Raw genomic sequence first — 22,664 nt, 5'->3', positions numbered from 1 at the left:
TACTCCAACTATAGGAGTAGCCGTGAGCAATTCCACTTTACTCCTGCCAGGTATAGGGATAACGGTAAGGCCACCGGTGGCAGATGGGCTGACCACAACCCCTGCCCACTTGCTGATGGCCACTCAGAACTCGTGTGTCCTGGCTCCTTCCTTGTGCCCCATGTCTCTTGCCTGGGCAGCAGCTGAGCAGCCAAAAGACTGAGTTCATTAGTTGTTGGCCATAACACTGCCAAGTTTTGTGCAGCTGCAGGTGACATGTTATGCAAAATATTTAACTCGCTGATTTGCATAGTCAAATATACTTTACATATAACCATAAACATCATTGCTGGTAACACTGGATTTAGTGCTGGTGAAAAGCATCTAAGTGTGACTAGATTTCTCTTGGGGTTCCCCTGGGCAATAGGGGAGATGGGAGGAGGCAGAATCTTATTCTTTGCTCCCCTCAATAGAGCAGAGGCTTGTGGAGAGCCAGAGATAGCTTAGAGGGGACGTAAGGGCCTCCAAGATGCTGAAGTAAAGGAAGGGCAGGCAAAATTGAGTTTTGAAGCAAGCAGCAGTGGGAGAACCAGGAAACACAATCACTTGGTTACATAGCCCAAGGGCAAGCTCACCTCAGACCCACTACCAGCACACAATGATGGAATATACCCCCCCCAAACGACAAAGCCTCTCCACACATGTAAACATCCCGATTGGGATTATAAGCATTAGTGTTAGTCTTATGCACATCAACACGGCCAATCCAAATTAACATTTAAAAAATAGGCAAATCCATGGACAAATATCTTTTTCCATCACAGCATCAAATCACTAGCAGCCGGTGTTAGTTACTTTTAAAAGCCAATGCCTTACCCATTGTAACAAGAAGCAGTAAAAGTGACAATTACATAAATATATGGCCAAGAGGAAAGAATGTAGGTAACATGAACAAAATATATATTATAGAATGGGAGGGGATGACCTGAAGTGGGGTTTTCTGGGTGATCAATATTCTCTCTTCAGCACTCTAGTGTATATGAATATCTACTTATACCTTTCAAAACACTCCATTGTATTTAACAATATTTACCGTACATAGTACTGAAATGACAGATGTGTTATAAAAATGTACACTTTATTACACCATCAGGTAGGATACATCACTATTCCTTACAATCCTACTGATCAAGTACAAATATTTATGTTCAGAAGGTATATACAGGTAGACTGACTTTCTAACACATTCTTGAGAAAGAGACAGAAAAAAAGTGATTTTCATCTTCATTAATTGACCTTAACAACAAAATTGCCTCTTTAGACACCAAATCAGACCAGCACACAGACGTAGTTAGCAGTTGGTTCTTTTTCCACTGCTGCAAGTGTTTTTCCTCCCCAACTTTCAACATAAGAGCTGAACACTTAAAAGTAAAATTGGGGCTTACTAGGCAATACTTTCAGATGAGCAATAATACACGCTGTCAGTTATCTTGTCATTGCATTTTAACTATTCCACTTCCAGCTTTATTAGTTTGTCCTCCAGAGCTGCTAATAAAGTTTAGGTAATGGCCCTGGCTCAGGTGAAATCAGGGGAAGCTAAAATTGTTAGCTAGTTTGTTCATGTACAAACTTGGTTAAAAAAAATTCTACAACCTGAAGTTCCAGGAAAAATAGTAAAATGCAGGAGAAAAGTAGTAATGGGATTAAAAAAAATTAGAAACTCTGCCTGACCCCCGTGTTTACATTCTGGATCTTAATCAAATGAGACATTTCCTACTTAAAACAGAGGAGCTGCTTGTGAATTTTCTCTTATTTAAGCCATTTGGGCTACTCTTTGATACTAATAACTGTATATCTATAGAGATAAGAACAAAAGATATACATATATTTTTTCTTTTAATTAGACTCCCCTCCTAAAATATTAAAAAGATTACAGAATGGGCAATTTAAAAAAAAAAAAAATCAACTTTCAGAAATGGAATGTTACCATTTTCATTGAATTTCATGTCTGTCATGCAGTTTTGTGGCCAAAGTAAAACAAATCTATTCATCCACCAAGAGCTTTTTGAATTCTCACTCAGTGCTGTCTGCAAACAGGTTTTTGCAGCACTTTTATGCAAGAAATAGAACAAACCTCTTTCCTCCCCCAGTTCTATGCATCTTTTTGCTCATTTGTTTTATAACAATAAGGCAAACTGATGTGGAGGAAGAGGCCACACCCTATTAGCATCCAAAATACCCACCTGACAATACATTCATCATTAGCTTTAGTAAAATAATAGTACAAAAGTTAGATCTTATTCTTTATGCAATTGAAGAATTAGTCTTAGATTTAAATTTTCTATTCCCCTCTCCTCCAAGCTGAACATTTAAACGTGTTGCAAGAGCAGAATAAAATTGATGTATTAGACTCCATCTGTTTGCGATTTTCCAATTTCAAAGTCCTATAAGAAACAGCTAAGGATCATTTGTTTAGAGATACCAATTAAACAATTCTTTACAAAAAATGGGGTACACTTTAATACACATCTACCATCAATACAGTATTTAGCACATGCCTAGAATATCCATTATCTTAAAATGAAGTATGAGAGTGAGCGCAGGTTGGGTGCTTCAATAAACTGTACACAAAACTACTAACAAACATTTAAAAAGACTTACAAAAATGGAGGATGAAAGAGGGTTCTTTTCTTTTTAATTACAGATACTTACAAATTTTCACATTTATTGGCTAAACTCTGCAGAGAGAACTTCAAATATAATTGGTTCTTCTGAGAGATGATCACCTCAAGTGAGAACCACATGCAGCTTTCAGACAGGTGGAAAGCTCTCTGCTACACTTGTCACACTTTGTTCTTGGTATGGCTTTGCAATGGATATTAAACGCTCATACACATTACAGCTCCGGACTGCAAATTCTTATTGGCAGTTATACAATATATTACACAGATGAATTTTACTGACATTTAAGGAATATCACCATTTTAATTTTTGTGAAGCAGGGTAGAAATTAAATGTAAATAACATTTGTGTTATATGGTTTGAATGAGCACAGAAAATGAAATCTTTCTGCTGGGGCAGAATACGCCTTGTATGAACTTTATGAGCATTTTTGGAAGTTTTTTTTGTTTTTGTTTCCACCACTAAAATCCTTCTATTAAAAAATGAAGGAGATTTGTCTTCATTTGGATGGGGATCTGCAGAGAACCTGCCCACACTGCCATGGCTTAACAAACACAAAATGCTGTATTTCCATGCTTATTGTAATTTAAATCGTTAGTTCAGCTAGGTTTCGTGGGTGCCTTTAATCTGACAGCAGGCGTCCTCATTTGCACTTTTGCTTGCTGATTTTGGGTTTCAGATGTTGCTGGTACCTGGCCTGGGTTCTGTACACCTGGGGCCTGAATTTGGGGAGATGTTGTCACAACTTGCTGCTGTATCAATTTCTGCTGGACCACCTGAGCTGTAGCAGTTGTTGCTGGAATCACTTGGACCTGTTGTTGACCTGCAGTCGTCTGAGACAGTGTCACAGTTTGGGGCTGAGCCTGAACCTAAAATCATTTAGAGTGACAGGAGGTGAAAAGATGGTTCAGTGTTAAATAAAGAGTTCTTCATTAGTATTCTGCATCACGGTACAGCAGTTTACTTGATTGGATGTTCCTACTTCTGACTGACAGGCAGGTAAAACAATCACAGTAAACAGATTTTGGGCACACACACTCACCAGCTCTTCCAGTTGCAGTAAGGAAGGGAGTCGGGGTATCTATAAGCCCTGTACATTACAGCTAAAAGCTGAGATAATTATCACCCAGCCTCCTTGTAGTGGGTCAGACAGAATTACTCCTCCATTCCCCACCAGAGAGGGGAGGAGGGTATGGTCATTGGACAGTCAAATATTCCAATAACTTGTTTTCTTCAGGTGAAAGAAAGCAGAAAAGAGAGCAGAAGGGTGGTAGAGATCAAGGGAAGAGCATCACCCATTGTGAGCAAAGCCACTGGGGGTCCCTTGCCCATTGATGAGCAGGCAGCCGCTCCCTACTTGTAGCCTGGTCCTGGCACCTAATTTGCAGAGCTGTGACCAAAGCAGTGGAAGAGGGGAACCCATTGCAGGGAGGTTCTCAGTGTTCCCTAGCTTCTCTATCCATTTTGAGATCACAGGAATGAAAACGGAGGAGCAACTTCAACTCTCACTGCCTTCATCAGAGGCAGAATGAGGAAGGGGGAAGTGAAGCTTCAGGAGAGTATCAAAGTCTCACTGTGAGAGGTTCAGCGAGAGCCCTGTCAGTCAAAGAGGAAACCCATCCATTGTGAAGTGTTGCATTAAGGGTGCAGAAAAATTGTAAACATTCAAGGTAGTATTTTCCAAAGTGTTTAACTTGGGCCTAACTGTGTTCCCACTGAAGTCAATGGTAAAACTTCCAAGGCTGTAAAATGGGGATAAGGGTGCATAACTCCTTTGTAAAGGGCTTTGAGATCTACTGATGACAAGTGCTGTATAACAGCTGTGTGTTATTGACTGGGAGCAGACTTAGGTCAACATTGATCACTTAAAAATCTTACCCTCAATGTTTATGTCTGTTGAAAAAGAGGAAGACATGCTTATTGCTAACTTTCTGAAAGCCTTTATTCCAAACCAGTTTAAAATCAACTACCAGCTGCTTAGTTTTTAGTTTCCACTTCATCTGCCTCGTCCTTGCTTTCCCCATCCCAGGTTGTGTTGCACTGAATATTTCTTTGTTTTCAGTGAAGCCCCTAGCACATCTTTGGGCACTACAAAGTAACGAACAAGGCTGTAACTCTATTATTTTCCCCTATGTTTTAAATAGAAAATTACAGAGTTGGCTGCCATTAGCTGAATTCTCTTCCTAGCCATCATTATCTTTGATTACACCAGTAGGCACTACTTTTAGAAGCTCTCTTCAGCTCCAGATGAGATAAGAGAAGCTGGTTTACACACAGACACGCGCGCGCGCGCCCAGTTTTAAAGCCGTTTTAATTTTTAGCGATGGCAACAAAAATAGTTACTAGGTATTTCACACAAATTACATACATATTGTACATGAGAAAGAAACACTTTTATCCGAATAAGAAAACCTGTACCAGATTGTGTTCCTACTGTTAAGTTCAGCATGAGTGACCCTTACCTGTTGGGAAACTGAAACCATCTGCTGAATATTGGCCACAGTCTGTTGCTGGACCACCTGTGGAAGCTTTGCAACCTTTAGTAGTGTGAAATAGAAAAGAGGCTTATTAAAGAAAAATGACTAATATCTGGTGGCTATCTATTTTCTCTATTCACTTTGTAAAATGGCTTATGATGGGTTTAGTCTTTTCTAGCTATTATCAAGACACAGCATTATTTAAAATATGCGATTAACTAACTGCCCTTTGGAAATCCCACTGCAGTGTGGAACTCTGTGACTGGGTGGTGGTGTTCTTTCATCAAAGGCGTTAAGACCATTATATTGAAGAAATCTTCTGGAGCCAGATTTTCAGCCTAAATCCTGTATGTGAGCGACATTGCTTCTCTACTAAGCCATTAAAACTGGGGCAAGTTAGACATTCTTAAGGGTTGCGCTGTCATAGCCCTTACTTGATGGTGCAGGGAAATAAGGCTTCCCCACCTTCATGTCCTTGCTTGCCCTGGTTAAACTGGAAGCTAGCTATGTGGAGGAAAGCAGGAGCCACCTGCCTGCTACTCCCCACTATATAGTGTTGCTGTAGCCATGTCAGTCCCAGAATATTAAAGAGATGAGATGGGGGAGGCAATACCTTTTACTGGACCAACTTCTGTTGGAGAAACAAGCTCTTGAGTTTACACAGCGCTCTTCTCAGGAAGAGTAGAGCCAGGGCTCTTCCCACTCGACACCACCTCTCTGCCAAACTGCTTGCAGTGGGGAGTCAAAGTGGGTGAGTAATATCTTTTATTGAACCAACTTCTTAGAAGAGCACCGTGTAAGCTTGTCTCTCTCACTAACAGAAGCTGGTCCAATAAAAGATATCACCTCACCCATCTTGACTCCCCATGGAGGTGGCAGCAAGTAGGAAGAGCCCTGGCTGTACTCCTCCTCTCCTGATCACTGGTCAGAATAGCTCGATGGGTGAACAGAGGGGAATAAGCTGCTCAATGAAAAGGGTGATGTAACGTACTTCTCCCCAAAAAGCCAGGAGGGTGTGGGGGAGGAATCATGACTCTCCAAGTAAAAACTTATTCTCTGACCTGCTCCTGGGTACTAGAGATAACCCGGGGCAGACTACAAGGTTGCAAACTCACCCAATGAGTTTTAAACTACACTCAGGTATTAAGAATGTATAACTGGTATCGAAGTCAACGGTTAATAAGACCCTAACCTAGCTGTATTGCAGTAAGACTGTGGTCTTCGCCACTTCCTAGTAGCACATTATTAACTTCAAGGAGAGGAGCTGTGCGCATGTACCTGTATCTGTGCCTGCACTTGCTGGGTTCCACCAGGTTTTTGGGCCTGCGAAATTGGAGTTGTGAGGAACTGGGGTTTAATGGCTGGCTGTGTGCTATAAGTAACCTTTTGCTGCTGTGACGTCTGCTGTTGGGCTTGGACAGTAACTTGTTGAGCATTTATCTGGAGCAGAAAGATAGGAAATCAGTGAGTACAGAATATTTCTGAGTAACAGATATAATGCTAATCAGCTTGCTTCAATAATAAAAATTAATGGGAAATTATTTCAGTTAATAGCTAGCAAATGGGTGTTGGTGAAAAGCCTATGCACACAGAAGATAAAACATTTCTGAAAATGCTATAAACGTTTCAGAACTTCACGCAAGAACCTGCAAACTTTAACTTGTAACAAAGTCACTTCGACACTTCCCTCCCTGAGAGCAAAGTCCATGGTAAATTTGATGTTTCAGGAATAAGTCAGATTTCTTAGATTATTGTGCAAAAAGCATGTGGAAAATTTAACTGGTGAAAATTCAGCAGTTTTCCATATTTGGCTATACTAACCTCCAAACTTATCTTTTAAAATCAGTTTCAGGCATGAGAAATCAAACCAAAGCATGATTTTTTAGGAAAATTATTAAGTGCCCAAAGATAGAGGCTTATAATACAAGTGCCTTCTCTACCCGAATTGTAGTGTCATAAGTCAATTTTATGGAAATACATATAACCTTCAGACCCACTCACCACAATCTGAGATATGAACATTTATGAGTAAACTAGTGAAGTCAGTAACTGGAAGATTTCAGCCACAGATGCTGTCACAATAATGCAGAGAAACAGCAAACAAAGGAAATACCTTTTGCTGTACGGTAGCTTGACCTTGTGCAACCTGGGGCTGGATGGCTTTCTGCTGCTGTGCTGTTGGATGATGCTTGAGTTTTAGCAGCTGTTGGACATGCAGTGGCTGGGCCACCACTGTCTGCCCTCCTGCAAATTAAAAAGAGTCTTCATCTTACCACTTCTGCTAGAATGGAGTGCTTAAATCCCACTGGTCACAGTGTACAGAGACTGAGATTCTGTCCACAAATTTTTATGCACATGCTAAACTTTAAGCACATAAGTAATCCCACTGAATTCAACAGGACTTCTCACATGTTTAAAGTAAAGCAAAAGTCTTTGCAGAATCAAGCCCTAACAGTGCCTCTGTCTCCCGTTGTGACTGCGTTAAGTAAATATGAAGCAGCCTTTTAAGCAACAGAGTCTATCATGCCTTCAAACAAAAGTGACAATCTAAGCATATTCTGTGAAATAAGCTGCGAAGCGCCTGTGTATTATCAAGCTTCACCAACATTGATTTTATAAGAGATGTGTAATATATGCCTACTGTATCTAACGGCAGGCTTAAGCAAATTTTCACTGTATTAGTACTATAATACCCTGTTAGAAGAATTTTTTACATATCATACTAGAAACTGTTCTGAAATGGTATCTGGTACAGAAATATCAGTTCAATTGAATTTCAGTTTGCTACTCAAATGGCTTTTAGCTCTATTCTTAATTAAAAGACTATTCTTCTTAGAGATTGTGTGGTTACTATGATTTTATACAGAAAAACTGTTCATCACCTAATTCTTAGAGGGATACCATCAACTTCAATAAATATAAATTCAAAGGACTTCACATAGGAAGGAAAAATCAAAAACACACAACTACAAAATGGGAAATAACTGGGTAGATGGTGGTACAGCTGAAAGGGATCTGGGGGTATAGCAGATTCCAAACTAAATGAGTCAACATGTGATGCAATTGCAAAAGGCAAATATCATTCCGGGGTGTATGAATAGGAGTATCATATGTAAGACGTGAAAGGTAATTGCTCTACTCTACTGGCACTGATGAGGCCTCAGATAAGTCGTGTGTCCAATTCCGGGTGCCACACTTTAGGAAAGTAAAGTGGACACACTGGAGCGCGTCCAGAAGAGAGTAACAAAAACAGTAAACATCCTAGTACTAGAGATTAGTTGAGGTGCCAAGGAATTTTAAAAAGAGCAACTTTAAATTACACTAGATGTCAAGAAGCATGTTCAAGTACCTGCTGCTTTCTGTGGCTGCCCAATAGCAACGCTAATCCCAGCAACAGTGACGGGAAGAGTTGTGACTCCTGCAGATGACACAACAGCAGCTGGAACAGACACCACTGGAGGCTTTGCCAAAGCAACTTGCGCTGCCTGAGGTGTTTGGGCCTGGATCTGTCCTTGTCCTTGAAGCTGGGAAGCAGGAACACGAGTCTAAGCAGTAAGGAATCAGGATTATTGTACAGACAAATAATATTTGGTGTATTTCACTAGGTTATCACAGGATGATAATTGTATGTTCAGAAGCTAAGGGTCTGATTCTCATTTACACTGAGGCCCCTTGACACTGCTCTAGCAACATAAAATAACCTTAAAGTTAACTTAAACTACATTTACACTCACTTTATGTCCCCTTTACACAGCCAGAAGAGTGTCAAGGGGCCTCAGTGTGTATGAGAATCAGGTGCTAGATTCAGATACATCATCTCATTCATTTTCACTGGTGTAGAACTAGCTGTTTAAGAGCGTTTTTAACTGAGTGTATGGCAACTTACAAGACGAGCAACCTGCAGATTTGTCACAGTGGTGCCTGTAAGTACTGCTCCAGGCCTTGGTGCTGTGACAGCAGTAAGTTGTTGAGTTTGCTGCTGCTGTTGCACTTGTGTTGTCTGTTGTTGGGCCCCTGGCTGTGTCTGTTGCTGTGTTGCTTGCTGCTGAGGAAGCTGCAATTTCTGTTTCTGCAACTTGATCAGCTGCTCCTGAAAGTATAAACATTTTTATAACATTTTTTATAAACATTTTATATAACATTTTTATTGCTTTCAATTTCATTATCGGATACACGTACAGTAATACTGGACACTATTTCATTATTGGATACACCTCCATTATTGGATACCCCTTCAGCCCGAGCAGACTTTGAAACTTCAAGCTGTGGGAGTTCTCCTGCCAGTTTTGACCACTGAGCAATAGAACTAAGAATGTGGCTCCTTTACAGTGTGGCTCTCCACAGAACAAATACCAAGTGCTTGTTTACTCTTGTAGGTCATGCAAGTACTGAACAAACTTTAACTAGTTAGCATGGTCTGTGCTTCCATGAAATTTTAGTCTCCCTGGCAGTGAGTTTGAGAGAGAACTCCTGTTTTCTGACTGCATGAGAACATAGGTCTCCACAGACATCATCACTGATAAGTGTTTAAGGAAACAGGAAAGAATAGCATTCATGTTATCTTAGGAAAGCTTCCCTCACCTGTGATAACTTCCCTACAGTTTTTATTTGGGCAGGAGACTGGGCTTGCGCCTGGGCCTGAATCTGTGGGACCTGCACCTGAGCGGCCTGCTGCTGCTGCTGCCGGAGAAGCTGGAATTGGGCAGGTGTGATTGTTTTGCCAGAGAGCTGAACTGTTGGTGTAGCTGTAAATAAAGCAAAAAGGCTCTGAAGAGACAGTTCCAACATTTGATTAATTTAATCAACTTGACTTAGAAAGTTTTAGTACAATTGCTAAACCTGTCCCTTTCTGCTACATTAATTCTGAGGAGAGATTCAGGATTAGTTAAAGGAAACAAACTGGGTAGGGAGGCTCAAATGAACGATATAAACAGGAATGCAATAGGTTCATTGTTAGCAAAACAAAAAGAATAACTAATCCATGTGGATCTATTGCTAAACAAACCCAGTTAGACCCACTCAGACTCACATCCATAGTTTTACACCAATTTATTGCTCCATACACCACTTTATTTCTGTATCTATAGTTAATATCAATAAAAGGTAGGTTGCTAGAGCTCACATATTAGCAGGTCAGTGATAGCAAACCCCAGCTCCTGCTGACAAAAGATTATGTTAAAATCCTCTTAAGCAATTTACAGTTACATGGCTCCTGCATTAATTCAGAAAAACAAACATCTACTTACATATGTTAAAATAAATGAAATTTTGCACTATTCCTTTTCACATAACACCTCATTTTAAGATCTCAAGAGCTTCACAAACTTCACTTAAGCCTCACAACAACCCCCCGTCTCCCTGTAAGGTATCTTCATTTTATGGATGTGTAAGCCAAAGTACAGAGAGGATCAGAATAGAACTGAACAATACATAGGAGATCAGACTAGAACCTGAGTCCTAGAGTGAGTCCCCTCGTCTAATCGCTACATTATACTTCTTCTAACAAGCCCCACTCTGTCCTAATGTGATGTCTGAATAAACTATAGACAGAATCCTAATGAAGATGTGCCACAACATTGTTTAATGCTATTAACTACAAACTCTGGCGTGAATTGGAGAATATATTTATATTTGGCAACATAAAATGTTCTCCCTCCATCCAACTCCTCATTTGACACTGAAAACTTTAGGAAGAGGACCCAATTTTCTTTGCTTTGTAAACTTATGCTGTTTATTAAAAGTGGCATAAAACAACAAAGTCCAGCTCAAACTAAGTGTAAATGAACGCAGACTGCAAATAGTTTTTTTTATTACATAAACAGAGCAAATAAATGCTTTCCTTCCTTGAAAACAGGGTATGGTCAAGAACGATCAGTAAAACTATTTGCTGCTCTTGCAAATATTATTATGCATGTTGATTACGGTAGTGCTTAGGAACCAATAAACGTATTTTCTCTATTGTGCACTCAGTAAAACATAATGGAGGAAAATGTGACTTCGGGCACCAAGGATAACCAGGTTAAAAGCTTTCAGCAGTGTTTAACTGTATTGCTGGTAAATGCTGACTCCAGTATTCTGCAGCTGAGATGATCAAGTAAGCCACAGGAAGTTTTAGGCACTTTAAGTACACTAGGAAATAATACCGTTATTACCTGGCGTAACCTGAGTCACTAAGGATCTCGCCTGGGTCTGTACTGGTGTTAGGTTGGTAGTTACCACGGCTGATGCCGTCACAGATGTTACTGCTCTAACACCCTGGGTAGATGCTATGGTCACCAATTCTGTTGATGCAGCAGGTGCTGCTGCTGCTCGCTGCTGAGTATGTACCACCTGAGCGGAAGTACCACCTCCCGAAGTCTAAGGAAGAAGACAACCATTGTTTTTCACTACTTTCTACTTAGATTTAAAACCATAGACCTTCTAGAAACAGAAGACACATTTTTAGATACCAATGTCATAAATAAGGGCAAATATACCTTTCCAGTCTACATGCTCAGATACTTCAGGCAATCTAATAAATGGCCAGCCACCTCATTCTCAATATTCTGAACTGAAAGCCCTTAACTGTACCACTGACGTGTGAATTTTTCTTCTTTCCCACGCCGCCTTGTCTACATTTGTGTGTATTTCAAAAAGAGAATCACTGATAAGAGATGGGAACCACCAGGGACTGGCAGAGGTAAAGGCTGGATGCTGTACGAAGTCTTTTCCCTCTCTAATTTCTATTATTCTGTGTGTCCATGTATCACTTATACCAAGATTTGTCATGCACCACATTTTGATTAGCTGCATCATTCTCTTCTTTGGAGACTGGACTAACTGATGCAGATGAAGTTAACTATGGGCAGAGTGATATACATAAAACTAACACAAAATTAAATGCTAGAAATGTATGGTGCTGCTACAATCTGCAACTAAAAATAATTAAATTACAGTACAACTACTGAAATATACTCACTGCCAGCGTCCCAGGTATAACTGGTGAAGCCAGACGTTTATTGATAGGCTGAAAAGTAGCAGCAGGGACTCCAGCAACTGTATTCACTATAACGTTCCCACTCACAGTAGCTGAAAGTAAACCCAAGAAAACCATGAGATTACCAAAAAAAAAAAAAAAAAAAAAAAAAAAAAAAAAAAGAGTATTCCTGTATTTCGTCACCCAACCCCAGTGCTGTAGTAAAGCATCTTACCAGTCTGTATACTTGTCCCAGTGACTGCTGTTTTGATTGTGCCAGCCTGTTTAGAAGACAATTTGAATAATGGTTTAGAGAAAAACTAGAAAACAACTTAGTGCAGCTCTTTAAAACTACTTTTCTGTTTAACACAATACAGCTGCCCTATCGTAAGCATATTTATTTTAAAATGTATTTAAAAAAATCTTATAATAAAGTGCACTGTTACTTATGTGCAAGTTCACCATGTTGCAAATGTACAGCTATATATGCATATATTCATCTCTCTCTCCCAGAGCTGTGGCAGTTTGATTCTTCTCTAATGAAATTAAATCAGCATTGTATGCATACTATAACATACAAGCACTGTAGCCTTAGAAACATCAGCCCCAATCCTTTTATCAGATCCACTGGCACAGACTCTAGAACTCCTTCAGAGTCCCACTGAAGTCAAGGCGGCATTTCACGGGCCTGCGTTCGTAGATCCAATTGCTGGATCAGGATCATGGTGTGCTATAACAGTTCTTCTCTCCCCTCCCCAACCACCCGTGAGCATATGTTGATTCACACAACCTTTGGGTTTTGAGCTGCTTAAGAGAATCTGTTGGCAAAATTACTCCTTGGTGTTAATTACTTACATCAATGGGAATGAATCTGGCCTACAGGTTAACATGTATCAGCGGGTCTGTAACAGACTTGTCACACACACAATAGGTTATAACTGTCAAATAATTTTTTTTCTCGTCTTCCTTTTGACCCAGTGAATAGATGGGCTGAAGGAACAGAGGCATCACTAGAAAGCCTGGCATTTCATCATGTGATTCTCAAGGGACTCTGAAACTTGAACCGGTCATCTTGAGGAGAAAGGCCCCAAGTCCTTCTAGAAAATTTTCACATTACTATCTGAGCTAAGGAACAAGAGTTTCACAAGGAAAATGCATCTCCTGAACTCCACTGAACCATATTCCATCAGATAAAATATCTCCATGGGTAGAGGGATTTTATTTTTTTTTAAACCACAGAAAGATTTATTTGCCTCTCTACTCCCCAAATTATCTGGATGATTATTTTTCTTTTACCATGCCAGTATCTGCTCACATTTATCACAGGAAGAGGCAGTTGTACAGACCGATGTCCTTGTTGATGACATTGCCTACTATCTCAATTCTAGCATGAATTCTCCAAGGAATCCTAATAAGTGAGTGAGTGAAAACCAAGATAGGCAACATACCCAGATAAGATACTGTGAATTAATCGGCTATACATCAAGTCAGAATTCTCACTTTCTGTATGAAGAACATATGCAGAGATGGTGCACACCTAAGAACTGAAGTTACTGCTTCAGAAGCAGCAAGCTTTCCCTTTCTTACCAAAACTGCTGTGTTGGCCACAGTAGTTACTGCAGTCTGTACCACTGCCTGTGGCTGCTGAACTACCTGTGCTTGAGTCTGTGGTTGAGGCTGAGCTTGTGCTTGCTGTACAGCTGGTTGCTGAGTTTGCTGCTGGCCAGCCTGCTGTTGCTGCTGAGGCTGTGGGCCTGTCTGCTGCTGGGCCCTCTGCTGTTCAGCCAACGCCTGGGATGTAAAAGATAGAGGTTTAGTAAATTCTTCAAAACAGCACATAACAAACCTTCATACTCCATCCGGATTAGCCATCAACACGCTTAGCAACAGATCTCCAGATATGCTCTATGTAGCATGCCCTCACATTAGCTGACAATGAAGAGCAGCTCTGACTGGATAATATATACGAATGGGGGCTACAGAATAAACGACAATAAAATGAGGAAGTAGGTAGCTTTTTGAATGTCTCAAAAGAATCTTATGTGCCTGTGAAGACCATTAAATTAAGATAGGCCCCTGGGAAACTTCTTGATTCAGGAATTAGATGTTCAGACTCAACTAAAGAGAAGCTTGGAACATTGTATGTGCCGACCGCTATAGTGGCAAACTTCCCTTAAGAGTCAGCTCATGTCACATTCCTATTATTCATTTTCTAGTGCAATTTTATTTTACTATTTAGAATACAGAAATTAGTGGGCTACTGCTGCGGCAGGATATCAAACAGGAAAGGACTGAGCTCAAAAGAAAACAGAAGTAATATGGGTTAATGACCACAAATTACACACAGCAAACTTAGAACACAATGTTGTCATTTCAGGCACAGGATGAAAGAGGCCATACTGTTACCATGAGACCAGAGGGCATCCTATTGTATTGTTTTTACTGCAGTCAGTTCATATAATTGAGGTGTAAGATGTACCTTTTTCTCTTTTGCAATACGCTCTGCTCGGAGGGATGCAACCTGAATCGGAGGAAGTGGCTTATCATAGTTGATTCCACTAGAAATAAAAGCAGTAAAAGCATTTAAAAATGAGCGTTTTAAAAAGAGAATCCCAGGTTTTCAGGGCTTTAAGACACACTGACTACCCACCTTTCTGCCAGCACAGAAGCATGCTTTGGATTCTTCTGGAAAGGATTCATGCCAAGTCTGAAATTAATCAAAATTACATTACTGGAGAGAAAAAAACCTGAGCAGAAACATTTAATTTTACATGTTCTGTAATGTAACAAACGCATTGCATTTTTTATGATGTTCTCAGACATTACCAGCAGCACTAGTGGTTGCACATGGACGGATGCATTAAGACAGACAGACTTACAGCAAATGTTAAATAAATATAGTTGACAGGTACTACACAAATAAGCATAAGATATTACTATAATTTAAGGATTTTTGTAACTTAAGGAGAAAGGAAGTGTGCTGTATAATGGGGATTTTTCTTAAATGGTATTCTCTACCCCACTGCCATTTCTTCCCCCACCCCAAAAAAAACAAGGATAAAAAATTAACCCACATAAGAAAAATAATGTTCCATCACCTCACAGTCACAGGACAACCAGGGGAAGGGGAAGAATTCAAGAACAGAGAAACAAATAGCCAAGCAGAAAAGCATGGGAGCATGTACAATAGTTTGCATCACAAAGACAAAAAGTAAAAAAGTCCTTGGCTGGGACAGTGGTTGAGATTATAACAGGCTGGGGGCACCTTTCGTATATAGTGAAATAGATAATATCCTCATTTAACTTACAAGGGTTTGATTGGTGGACTTCTCTTTCCTGCAATCATTTTCATCATCTCAAAATGATTAGTATAAAGCTGGGTGTGGGTCGCACCCTCATCTTGGGCATAGATCTGATTGGTACGAAGTGGACGACTATTTTTGGTCTAAAAATGAAAACAAAAAAGCCTCTGCATTTTAAAAACCCTAAATGACACTTTTGTCTATGCACAAATGCCTAGTGCATGTAGATTATTTAAACACACAGTCCAATATAATTTATTACAGACTGGTTTCTGCCCAGTGTTACTTATAATTTACTGTCACACAACTCTATGGGAACTACATAATGAAAAGACAAAATAAAGAGCAGTTCCCAAGGTCAGACTGTATCTGGAATCTATACTTTATAGGTACACAGAATGGCAAATTCTAATTTGAAAGATACTCTTTGTTTTAGTTTGGATTTTGAGAATATAATTCAGTATGTAAAGGCAAAACCCACAACCTATTTGTTTTTAGCTATGCATAGTGCATACAAGTATTGTAAAATCACCACGGCACTGCTCTCCCAACAAAGCTATGTTACCCTCCAACACCCCTTTTAGTTCCAGTACTTGACTTCTTCTGAGCAATGACTGCAAAGGAGAGACGAACCTGACTACCAGTCAGAAAATGGGACAAAGTCAGAACTTCTGGGTCTACACCCAGTTCCATCACACAACTTGCTGTATGGTTTGGAGGAATCACTTAGCTATGTGACTCAGTTTCTGCATCTGTAAAGTGGATATAGTTTTATACTACACAAAGCTGCTTCAAGATTAATTCATTAATTCTACATCACTTAGATCCTAATATGAACTGTGCTATTATAAATGTTAAGTACTATGATAACAATCATGATGAACTATGTGGGTTTTTTTGAAGTGGACAAATATTCCCTAGTGATTAAGCTGAAACAACCAAACTGTGTGTGAGATTTACAATTTAGCTACTAATTACAGGTGCTGAAATATGGTGTCAATCTACTGTACCAACAAGCAAAAAGAGAGTCTGAATTTTAACTGCTGTTTCAGTATTCAAGAAAAACTCAATACAGATCTTCTACAAATCATTTGCCTACATCTACCAATGCTAAATACCACAGCACCTAGATTTGATTTTGAAAGAATACCCATACATACCTTATAAATGCTTTTTGTCTTCTTTTTAGGATTAGCTTCATACATTAACTGTAAAACAAGAAGGAAAGTTAGATCTTTTGTGGCAGATTTTGTTCAGGTGCTTTTTCTTTTCAAAATAAATCACAAAATAAGTGAAAATCCTAAATGAGGATAATCTTACACACTTTTAAAAGTTATTTAGTTATGCTGTTAAAATATTTAAGAAAAATATATGTTTACAGAGTTCAGAAAAAGAACACTATAAACTGAAGTTCAAAAGGGTGCATCATTCGACTTCAACTCACTTTTCCTTCCTCTCTTGGAATGATGACATTTTCATATCGGTTTCGGCATTGTTTTGGTGAGCGATAGACTCGGCTACAGGAGTTAACAACATCACTAACAAGATCCCAATTGGGCGTGTGCGCCGGTGACATGACAGCAAGATTTAAAGGAAGTTCCAGTAACTGCTTCACTGCCTAGAAAAAGAGAAGGTGCAAAATTCAGGGTGACAGATAAAATCACCAAACAAAATGTTTTCTGTATGTGTTGTCAGGCCATTAATTTAATCATAAAGAAAAGACCCAAAAGATTATTTTAGAGAACCAGCCTACACTCTTGTGCACAGGAATAATCCAATGTAAGGTGCTCTTACTCCTCCACACAAGCTGCCCACAATATTGGTCACAACATGGGCATGGGAGGGCAGCTTGCCTGAAGCTGAAGCATCTGACGGAAGCTTCTCCCTCCTATATAGATGTGCAGAGCTTTGGCTGTATTCACTAAGGCATCAGCCAACACAACGGATCTGGCATGTACAGGAAGATCTGCCAGGAAAAGAGCTGGGGCAGCTTACTTCTTTTATGGAGCAAAGAGAAAACAGGCACTGAATTGTGACTGACAGTCCCAGTTCTAGTCCCTGATGGGGTCCTGTAGAAGCACGGCTACCTGCTGCCCCTCATTCAGAAAAGACTGCAAATTGCCAATCTAGCCTCATGAAACTAGAAATAACATTGCAGGGATAAAGTCAGAAAATAGCCATGTCTGAGGTTAATAACTAAAGTATAGCAAAATAATGAGAATGGAAACCAAAGGGTTCATCTTACCTGCAGTAGTGCCCAGTCTTCACTAATCAACCACTCAGGATTGTCCTGTCCAGCCTCAGCAGCTGGTTTGACAAGAGTTGGCAAAGGCTTTGCAAACTGTGTTTGCTGTTTCAACAGTATGTTCTTCTTCTGTTCTTTGCCCTCTCGTCGCATTTTCAACATCCCTGGAGTGGCTCGGTCAAAAAGTGATCGAGGAGGAATAACAGTCTCTCCATGGCGCGGCTTTTTCTTCCTACCTGCAGCTAGAAAAGTGAGGCCATCTTCAGTAAGATAGTAAAAGAGGGTATTTTGTTAAGGCAAGCAACGCATACAAATCAGTAGTAACTATCTGGCTGTGAGTAAAACCAAACCAACGGATGTAGTTAAACCAATGGTTACCTATTAGAAGGTATTGTTTAACTCAGTGATACTCAGACCTCAGTGGTTCAAGAGCCAAATTAGCAACCAACATTACCCAAAAGAGCCACAGTAAAGTGAATTCATTGTTTCATTTATTATACCATAGACGGTCATTAGTAGCAACATATCAGTACCCTTTTGCTATGTTGCTCCAAAGCAGCTGTTGCTGTTATGGAGAGTGTTGACAACTTACAACAGGAAAAGTGTTCCTGGGAAAATGTTGCTCGTAAGCAGAGGTTGCTCTTACAAGGCGTCACTGCAAATAAGTCTCTGCGGTAGTACTATACATATATTCTCACAGCAAATAAATTAATAACTTAGTGCAAGTTGATAACCTAATTAACAACATAGTAAAAGGATCCTGACCGGGTAATAATTAAATCACAGTATTTTAATAGAGCTGCAGGAGACACATTAAAGAGCCACTTCCAGCTTGCGAGCCTCTGTCTGAGCATCACTGGTTTAACTAAATCTAACATGGCGAAAGGTTTTTGTAATTGTTCACATTACAAATGATGGGATAACTTGTAATATGCTTAGCTGTTTTAAAATTAACTTTGGCCTAATTACTATATTAAGCTAACAGGTTTAGAAATGAGACATTAAGTGTTTACAGTATCAAGGAGGACACAGTAAAAAGGAATCTTAAGAAACAATAAGCCCCAATGTATGAGTAGCAAAAGACAGTTACAGACAAATTGTAGTTCATGAGTATCTTGTTTTGAAATTGATCCTGCAGCTGTTAAAAAGACAAAACTTCCAGAAATGTCAAACCTGCCCATAAAAACTATATGATCAGATATTTTGATTCTTCTGGACTAATTATGTGGGGCATGGTGTTGGAAGACACTATGTGAAATTTAATATTGCTTTCTACTGATAAGTCTCCAAACTTTTTTGAACCAAACATTTACCAGATGGATCTGTTTTGTGTCGCTTACGCTCCTTCCTGACGTACACTGGGGGTAACTTAGACTCTGGAATTGGGGTGGTATCATACATTAGACACATAACAGAATCGATGTAGATGTCATTGTCATCCTGAGGTGGGGTTGGAGGAGTCCAAAGCTGCACAAAACACAGTATACAAATCATCATGATTTGTTAACTAACTATAGATTTCTTCTCTTCAAATAGATTAAAGCCTAAATGACTTACTGGCATTATTTCTGTTTGTCCATCTGGGCCTTCATATACATATTCCTATGAAGCAAAGAGAGACAACAGTTCAAATGATGCCAATGAACTGACTGCATAACACCAATAATAAACAGATATTAAGTGACACAGCGATTGCTAAGTAATTACCTTGTTGTATGCATCCTCCCGAGTATAGGTAAGTAGTTCCTCTTCTTCTTCCCAAAGCATTTTTTCCTCCTTTTCTTTCAGTTCCTTCATGTGATAAAATTCCCATGCTTTTTTTGCAGCTTTCAATTCCACCTAAGTGACAACTCAATCCATTTATAAAACTCTGTACAGTACAAGCTGATGGACTAAAATCTTTACAAGGACATTATCAACTTGTATTTTGGGAAATGGCAAATTCTTTTGAAATTTCTAATTTTCAGATACCAGCATTCTTTTAAAAAAAAAAGGCAGGTTATATTGTTTAAACAAATTTTTTTTTAAACAAATATTTAGTAAGGAGTTTTCTGCTCTCCACTGATGCTTAAAAGGATCTTTTGGGTTAGCCTGCAAATAAATAAGCTCAGATTGAGGGTTCAGTACCTGGCACTGTCACAGACATTTTATGTGACCTTAAGCAAGATAGTTGAGCCCCAGTCCTGCAATTTATGTATGTGCTCAGCGTTGCTCAAATAAGGAATTTCTTTGCAGTCAATGGAACTATTCCTACGATTCAGGTGATGCAAATGGCTAAATGTTTGCAGGACCATGGATGTGTGAATGTCCCTGCCATAGTTTCCCATGTGTAAAATGAGACTAATACTTGCCCATCTCTAAGGAGTCTTGGGAAGAAAAATTCAATAATGTTTGTGAGTGCTCAGATACTATGGTGCCAAGGCTCATAAAAGTGACTAGGATAAATCAAATATCTTTGGAGGAGTTTTCACTTCATAGTGAAGATATATCCCTGCTGGTATGTATTGCAGAAGTGTAACAGAGAATATGTATGCATTAATATCTTACCTCACTTATTCTTGGCTTACTATCATCAATGGAAACATGGAAGAACTCCAAATAATTCAAAGCATACTTCTCAATTGGAGTAAGCTAAGGGAACACATTAGGAGAACACTGTTATTGTTGAGGATAACTAAGTTACAATGCAAACAGAGGTTACCAAAGCTGGCATTTAAAATAAGCCTCCTTTCTTTAAGGTGTAATCATGCCCCACAGAAGTCAATTGGAGTCACTGATTTCAACAGGAGCAGTGTCAGATTCTTAGAAAGCAAAGCTGCTCTAAGGTAAGAGTGCAGAAAGGTGAAGTTTTTGAACTAAACATTCCCAATTGTTTTAAGCAAATGTTTATGGAAAGTCACAGTACCTGATCCACAACAGCAACCAACTCCTGCAATTGCGTGGGCTCTTTGTTGTACGTTTGTTCACACAGTTCGGAAATTAAAGGTTCTATGCTTGACTCTGCTCTTGCTTCTTGTACATGTTTGTCTGGCTCTTCATCTTCTTGTTCAATGCTGTTGAGAGCCTTTAAAAAAATGCAGGTTTTAAAATATGCAATATACCTTTACAAAAACGTGCTTAAGAAGGTTGATGCAAAGCCCCCTGAAGTCAATTGAAAGATTCCCATGGACTTCAACTAGCTTTCGAGCAACCTAAAGATTGTAAATAAAGCCAGAAATTAACACAGGTGCATACTTTCACAATAAGTGTCCAGCATTTGATAATGGCACACCAAATATCAATTATTTTGAATGAAAACAATACCCTCTGTCAATATACACCCTGTCAACTTTGCAATTAAACTTGCTCTCCCCACACCACACACTATAATGGCATTTAAAAAAGTAAACATTTCCAAAAGCTCCTTTCAACCATTAACACATGCACGGGTTTTCTTATTCCTATAATTCAAGATACTACATGATTTCAAATTCAGACAACAAGCAATTAATTTATTGTATAAGCCAACTGCTCTAGTACCTTGAAGAAATTGGTTAAATAAAAAGCCACTATATTATAAAGATACATGTGCAGAGGGAGAATTAAGAAAGACTTTCGCAGAAGGGCTATTAAAAGGAGTAGTTAGGTATTTCTGCTCTCCATGCACGTGTTCATCTCCCATCAGTGTTAATGCACATCATGCACATAGGTCAGGTAGGGAAATTCCACTGTTTATATTCTGAATACATAAAAAAAATATAGACCATATACATGATGCAAATTTTTACACTAAATATTTATGTATGTATTCAGCAAAGAGACCAAACAGCTCCAAAGGAATATGCAGATATATACATTTTATAAACTTTGCTAAAACATTTTATACAAAAGAACATTTTATACAAAAAAGCTAAAAAAAAAAATGGAATTCAAAAGTGAGAATTCCAAAAGTTAAGGCAGACATTTCAGACTCAACTCATACTGTTGTACCATCTCCCCTCCTCCTCTGATGCTCATTAACACATTTGTTATTTAATTACCTCTATAAAAGGTCTTGCAACCTTGGGTGAGATTGTTTCTGCTGGAGAGGGCTCCTGAGAAAGTACCACAAACTCCTCTGCTTTCACTCGAAAACCAGAATCCTCCATGGGAGAATGAACCTCAAACAGCTCCTGGATAGTTTGCTTAGTGAGAAGGGCAGGAGGGAGAAAAGTACATTCAGTTCTTCAAGATTATTCAATTTCTGATATTACTCAGAGTTAACTTGGGGGCACAGGGAGTTTATAAGTAGGATCTTAGCTAAAAGAGAAAAATGAACCTTTAACTTTTCTGACAACATTTCTGGAAAGATGTTCCTTTATCTTCAGTAAATTTTTGCCAGAGGGGATAGAGTAGGATACGTGTACTTTGCATCTCTAAGGGAATCCTGAAGGGCCCACAGTCACATGGGAGCAAGCCTGCACTTTATATCCTCATTTTCAAAGCTACATATTGCCACTTTTATCCTTTCAAGCTCCATAGAACTAAATCAATGAGTAAGAGACCAGGCCAAAATCAAATCCAGGTCTTGAGCACAGTAGTATATTATCAGGCCACTAGTTGGCCCAAAAATATCTTTTAAGAACAATGTATTAACTAGACAATTATTAAGTGTAATTCCACTATCAAATACCAATCTAAATAAATTTCTACTAAACCTCTGGCTTTATGATCCATATGTGGTATCAATTTCAAGAAACCTTTTTGAGAAAAAAGAAAAAAAAAATCAACATAAAAGTACCTGTGTTAAAAAGGCCATGGAATAGTCATTTCCCTGAGCAGCTACTTCTCGGATCAAATCCTTAGTGCCATTTTTCAGAAGCTTCTCTTCTACAGAATTACCACTTACAAGCCTGGAAAAAACAACAGAGAACTTGTTAGACCATTCTCAAAATGGCTTCCAGAAAGCAAAGAAGAATTTTAGCCACCACCATGAAGAATAAAGCTGAACTTGCAGGGCTTTGTCTAGCAGAGGAAAATGTGTATTCTTAAACAGTGTTAGCTAG

At 39.1% G+C, this 22,664-nt stretch overlaps 1 protein-coding gene across 9 annotated transcripts in view; it reads right to left on the bottom strand.

The window, feature by feature from the left end:
• Nucleotides 1–412: 412 nt before the first annotated feature.
• EP400 (E1A binding protein p400) overlaps nucleotides 413–22,664 on the bottom strand; it is a 62,512-nt gene continuing 40,260 nt past the window's right edge. For 7 of the 9 annotated variants that reach the window (XM_067539789.1, XM_067539788.1, XM_067539790.1 and 4 more), the window contains 24 exons: nucleotides 22,400–22,511; nucleotides 21,660–21,803; nucleotides 20,546–20,704; nucleotides 20,188–20,271; nucleotides 19,348–19,479; nucleotides 19,198–19,242; nucleotides 18,954–19,107; nucleotides 17,641–17,882; nucleotides 16,840–17,013; nucleotides 16,556–16,603; nucleotides 15,402–15,538; nucleotides 14,744–14,800; nucleotides 14,573–14,651; nucleotides 13,681–13,884; nucleotides 12,329–12,374; nucleotides 12,097–12,206; nucleotides 11,291–11,495; nucleotides 9,720–9,883; nucleotides 9,025–9,228; nucleotides 8,488–8,683; nucleotides 7,252–7,382; nucleotides 6,417–6,578; nucleotides 5,124–5,198; nucleotides 413–3,530 (listed from right to left, as the gene is read on the bottom strand). In XM_067539789.1, the coding sequence (XP_067395890.1) occupies nucleotides 3,261–3,530; nucleotides 5,124–5,198; nucleotides 6,417–6,578; nucleotides 7,252–7,382; nucleotides 8,488–8,683; nucleotides 9,025–9,228; nucleotides 9,720–9,883; nucleotides 11,291–11,495; nucleotides 12,097–12,206; nucleotides 12,329–12,374; nucleotides 13,681–13,884; nucleotides 14,573–14,651; nucleotides 14,744–14,800; nucleotides 15,402–15,538; nucleotides 16,556–16,603; nucleotides 16,840–17,013; nucleotides 17,641–17,882; nucleotides 18,954–19,107; nucleotides 19,198–19,242; nucleotides 19,348–19,479; nucleotides 20,188–20,271; nucleotides 20,546–20,704; nucleotides 21,660–21,803; nucleotides 22,400–22,511 (3,334 nt within the window). In that variant the 3' untranslated portion in view covers nucleotides 413–3,260. Of the gene's footprint in view, nucleotides 3,531–4,378; nucleotides 4,750–5,123; nucleotides 5,199–6,416; nucleotides 6,579–7,251; nucleotides 7,383–8,487; nucleotides 8,684–9,024; nucleotides 9,229–9,719; nucleotides 9,884–11,290; nucleotides 11,496–12,096; nucleotides 12,207–12,328; nucleotides 12,375–13,680; nucleotides 13,885–14,572; nucleotides 14,652–14,743; nucleotides 14,801–15,401; nucleotides 15,539–16,555; nucleotides 16,604–16,839; nucleotides 17,014–17,640; nucleotides 17,883–18,953; nucleotides 19,108–19,197; nucleotides 19,243–19,347; nucleotides 19,480–20,187; nucleotides 20,272–20,545; nucleotides 20,705–21,659; nucleotides 21,804–22,399; nucleotides 22,512–22,664 lie in introns of those variants that run through there. The other 2 variants (XM_067539791.1, XM_067539797.1) reach the window with 2 other exon arrangements.

The sequence above is a fragment of the Emydura macquarii genome, unplaced genomic scaffold (genome assembly GCF_026122565.2).
Source record: "Emydura macquarii macquarii isolate MOO-44397 ecotype Brisbane River unplaced genomic scaffold, CSIRO-AGI_Emac_v2 contig_554, whole genome shotgun sequence".
Lineage (NCBI taxonomy): Eukaryota > Metazoa > Chordata > Testudines > Chelidae > Emydura > Emydura macquarii.
This window is presented reverse-complemented; position numbering and strand designations above follow the sequence as displayed.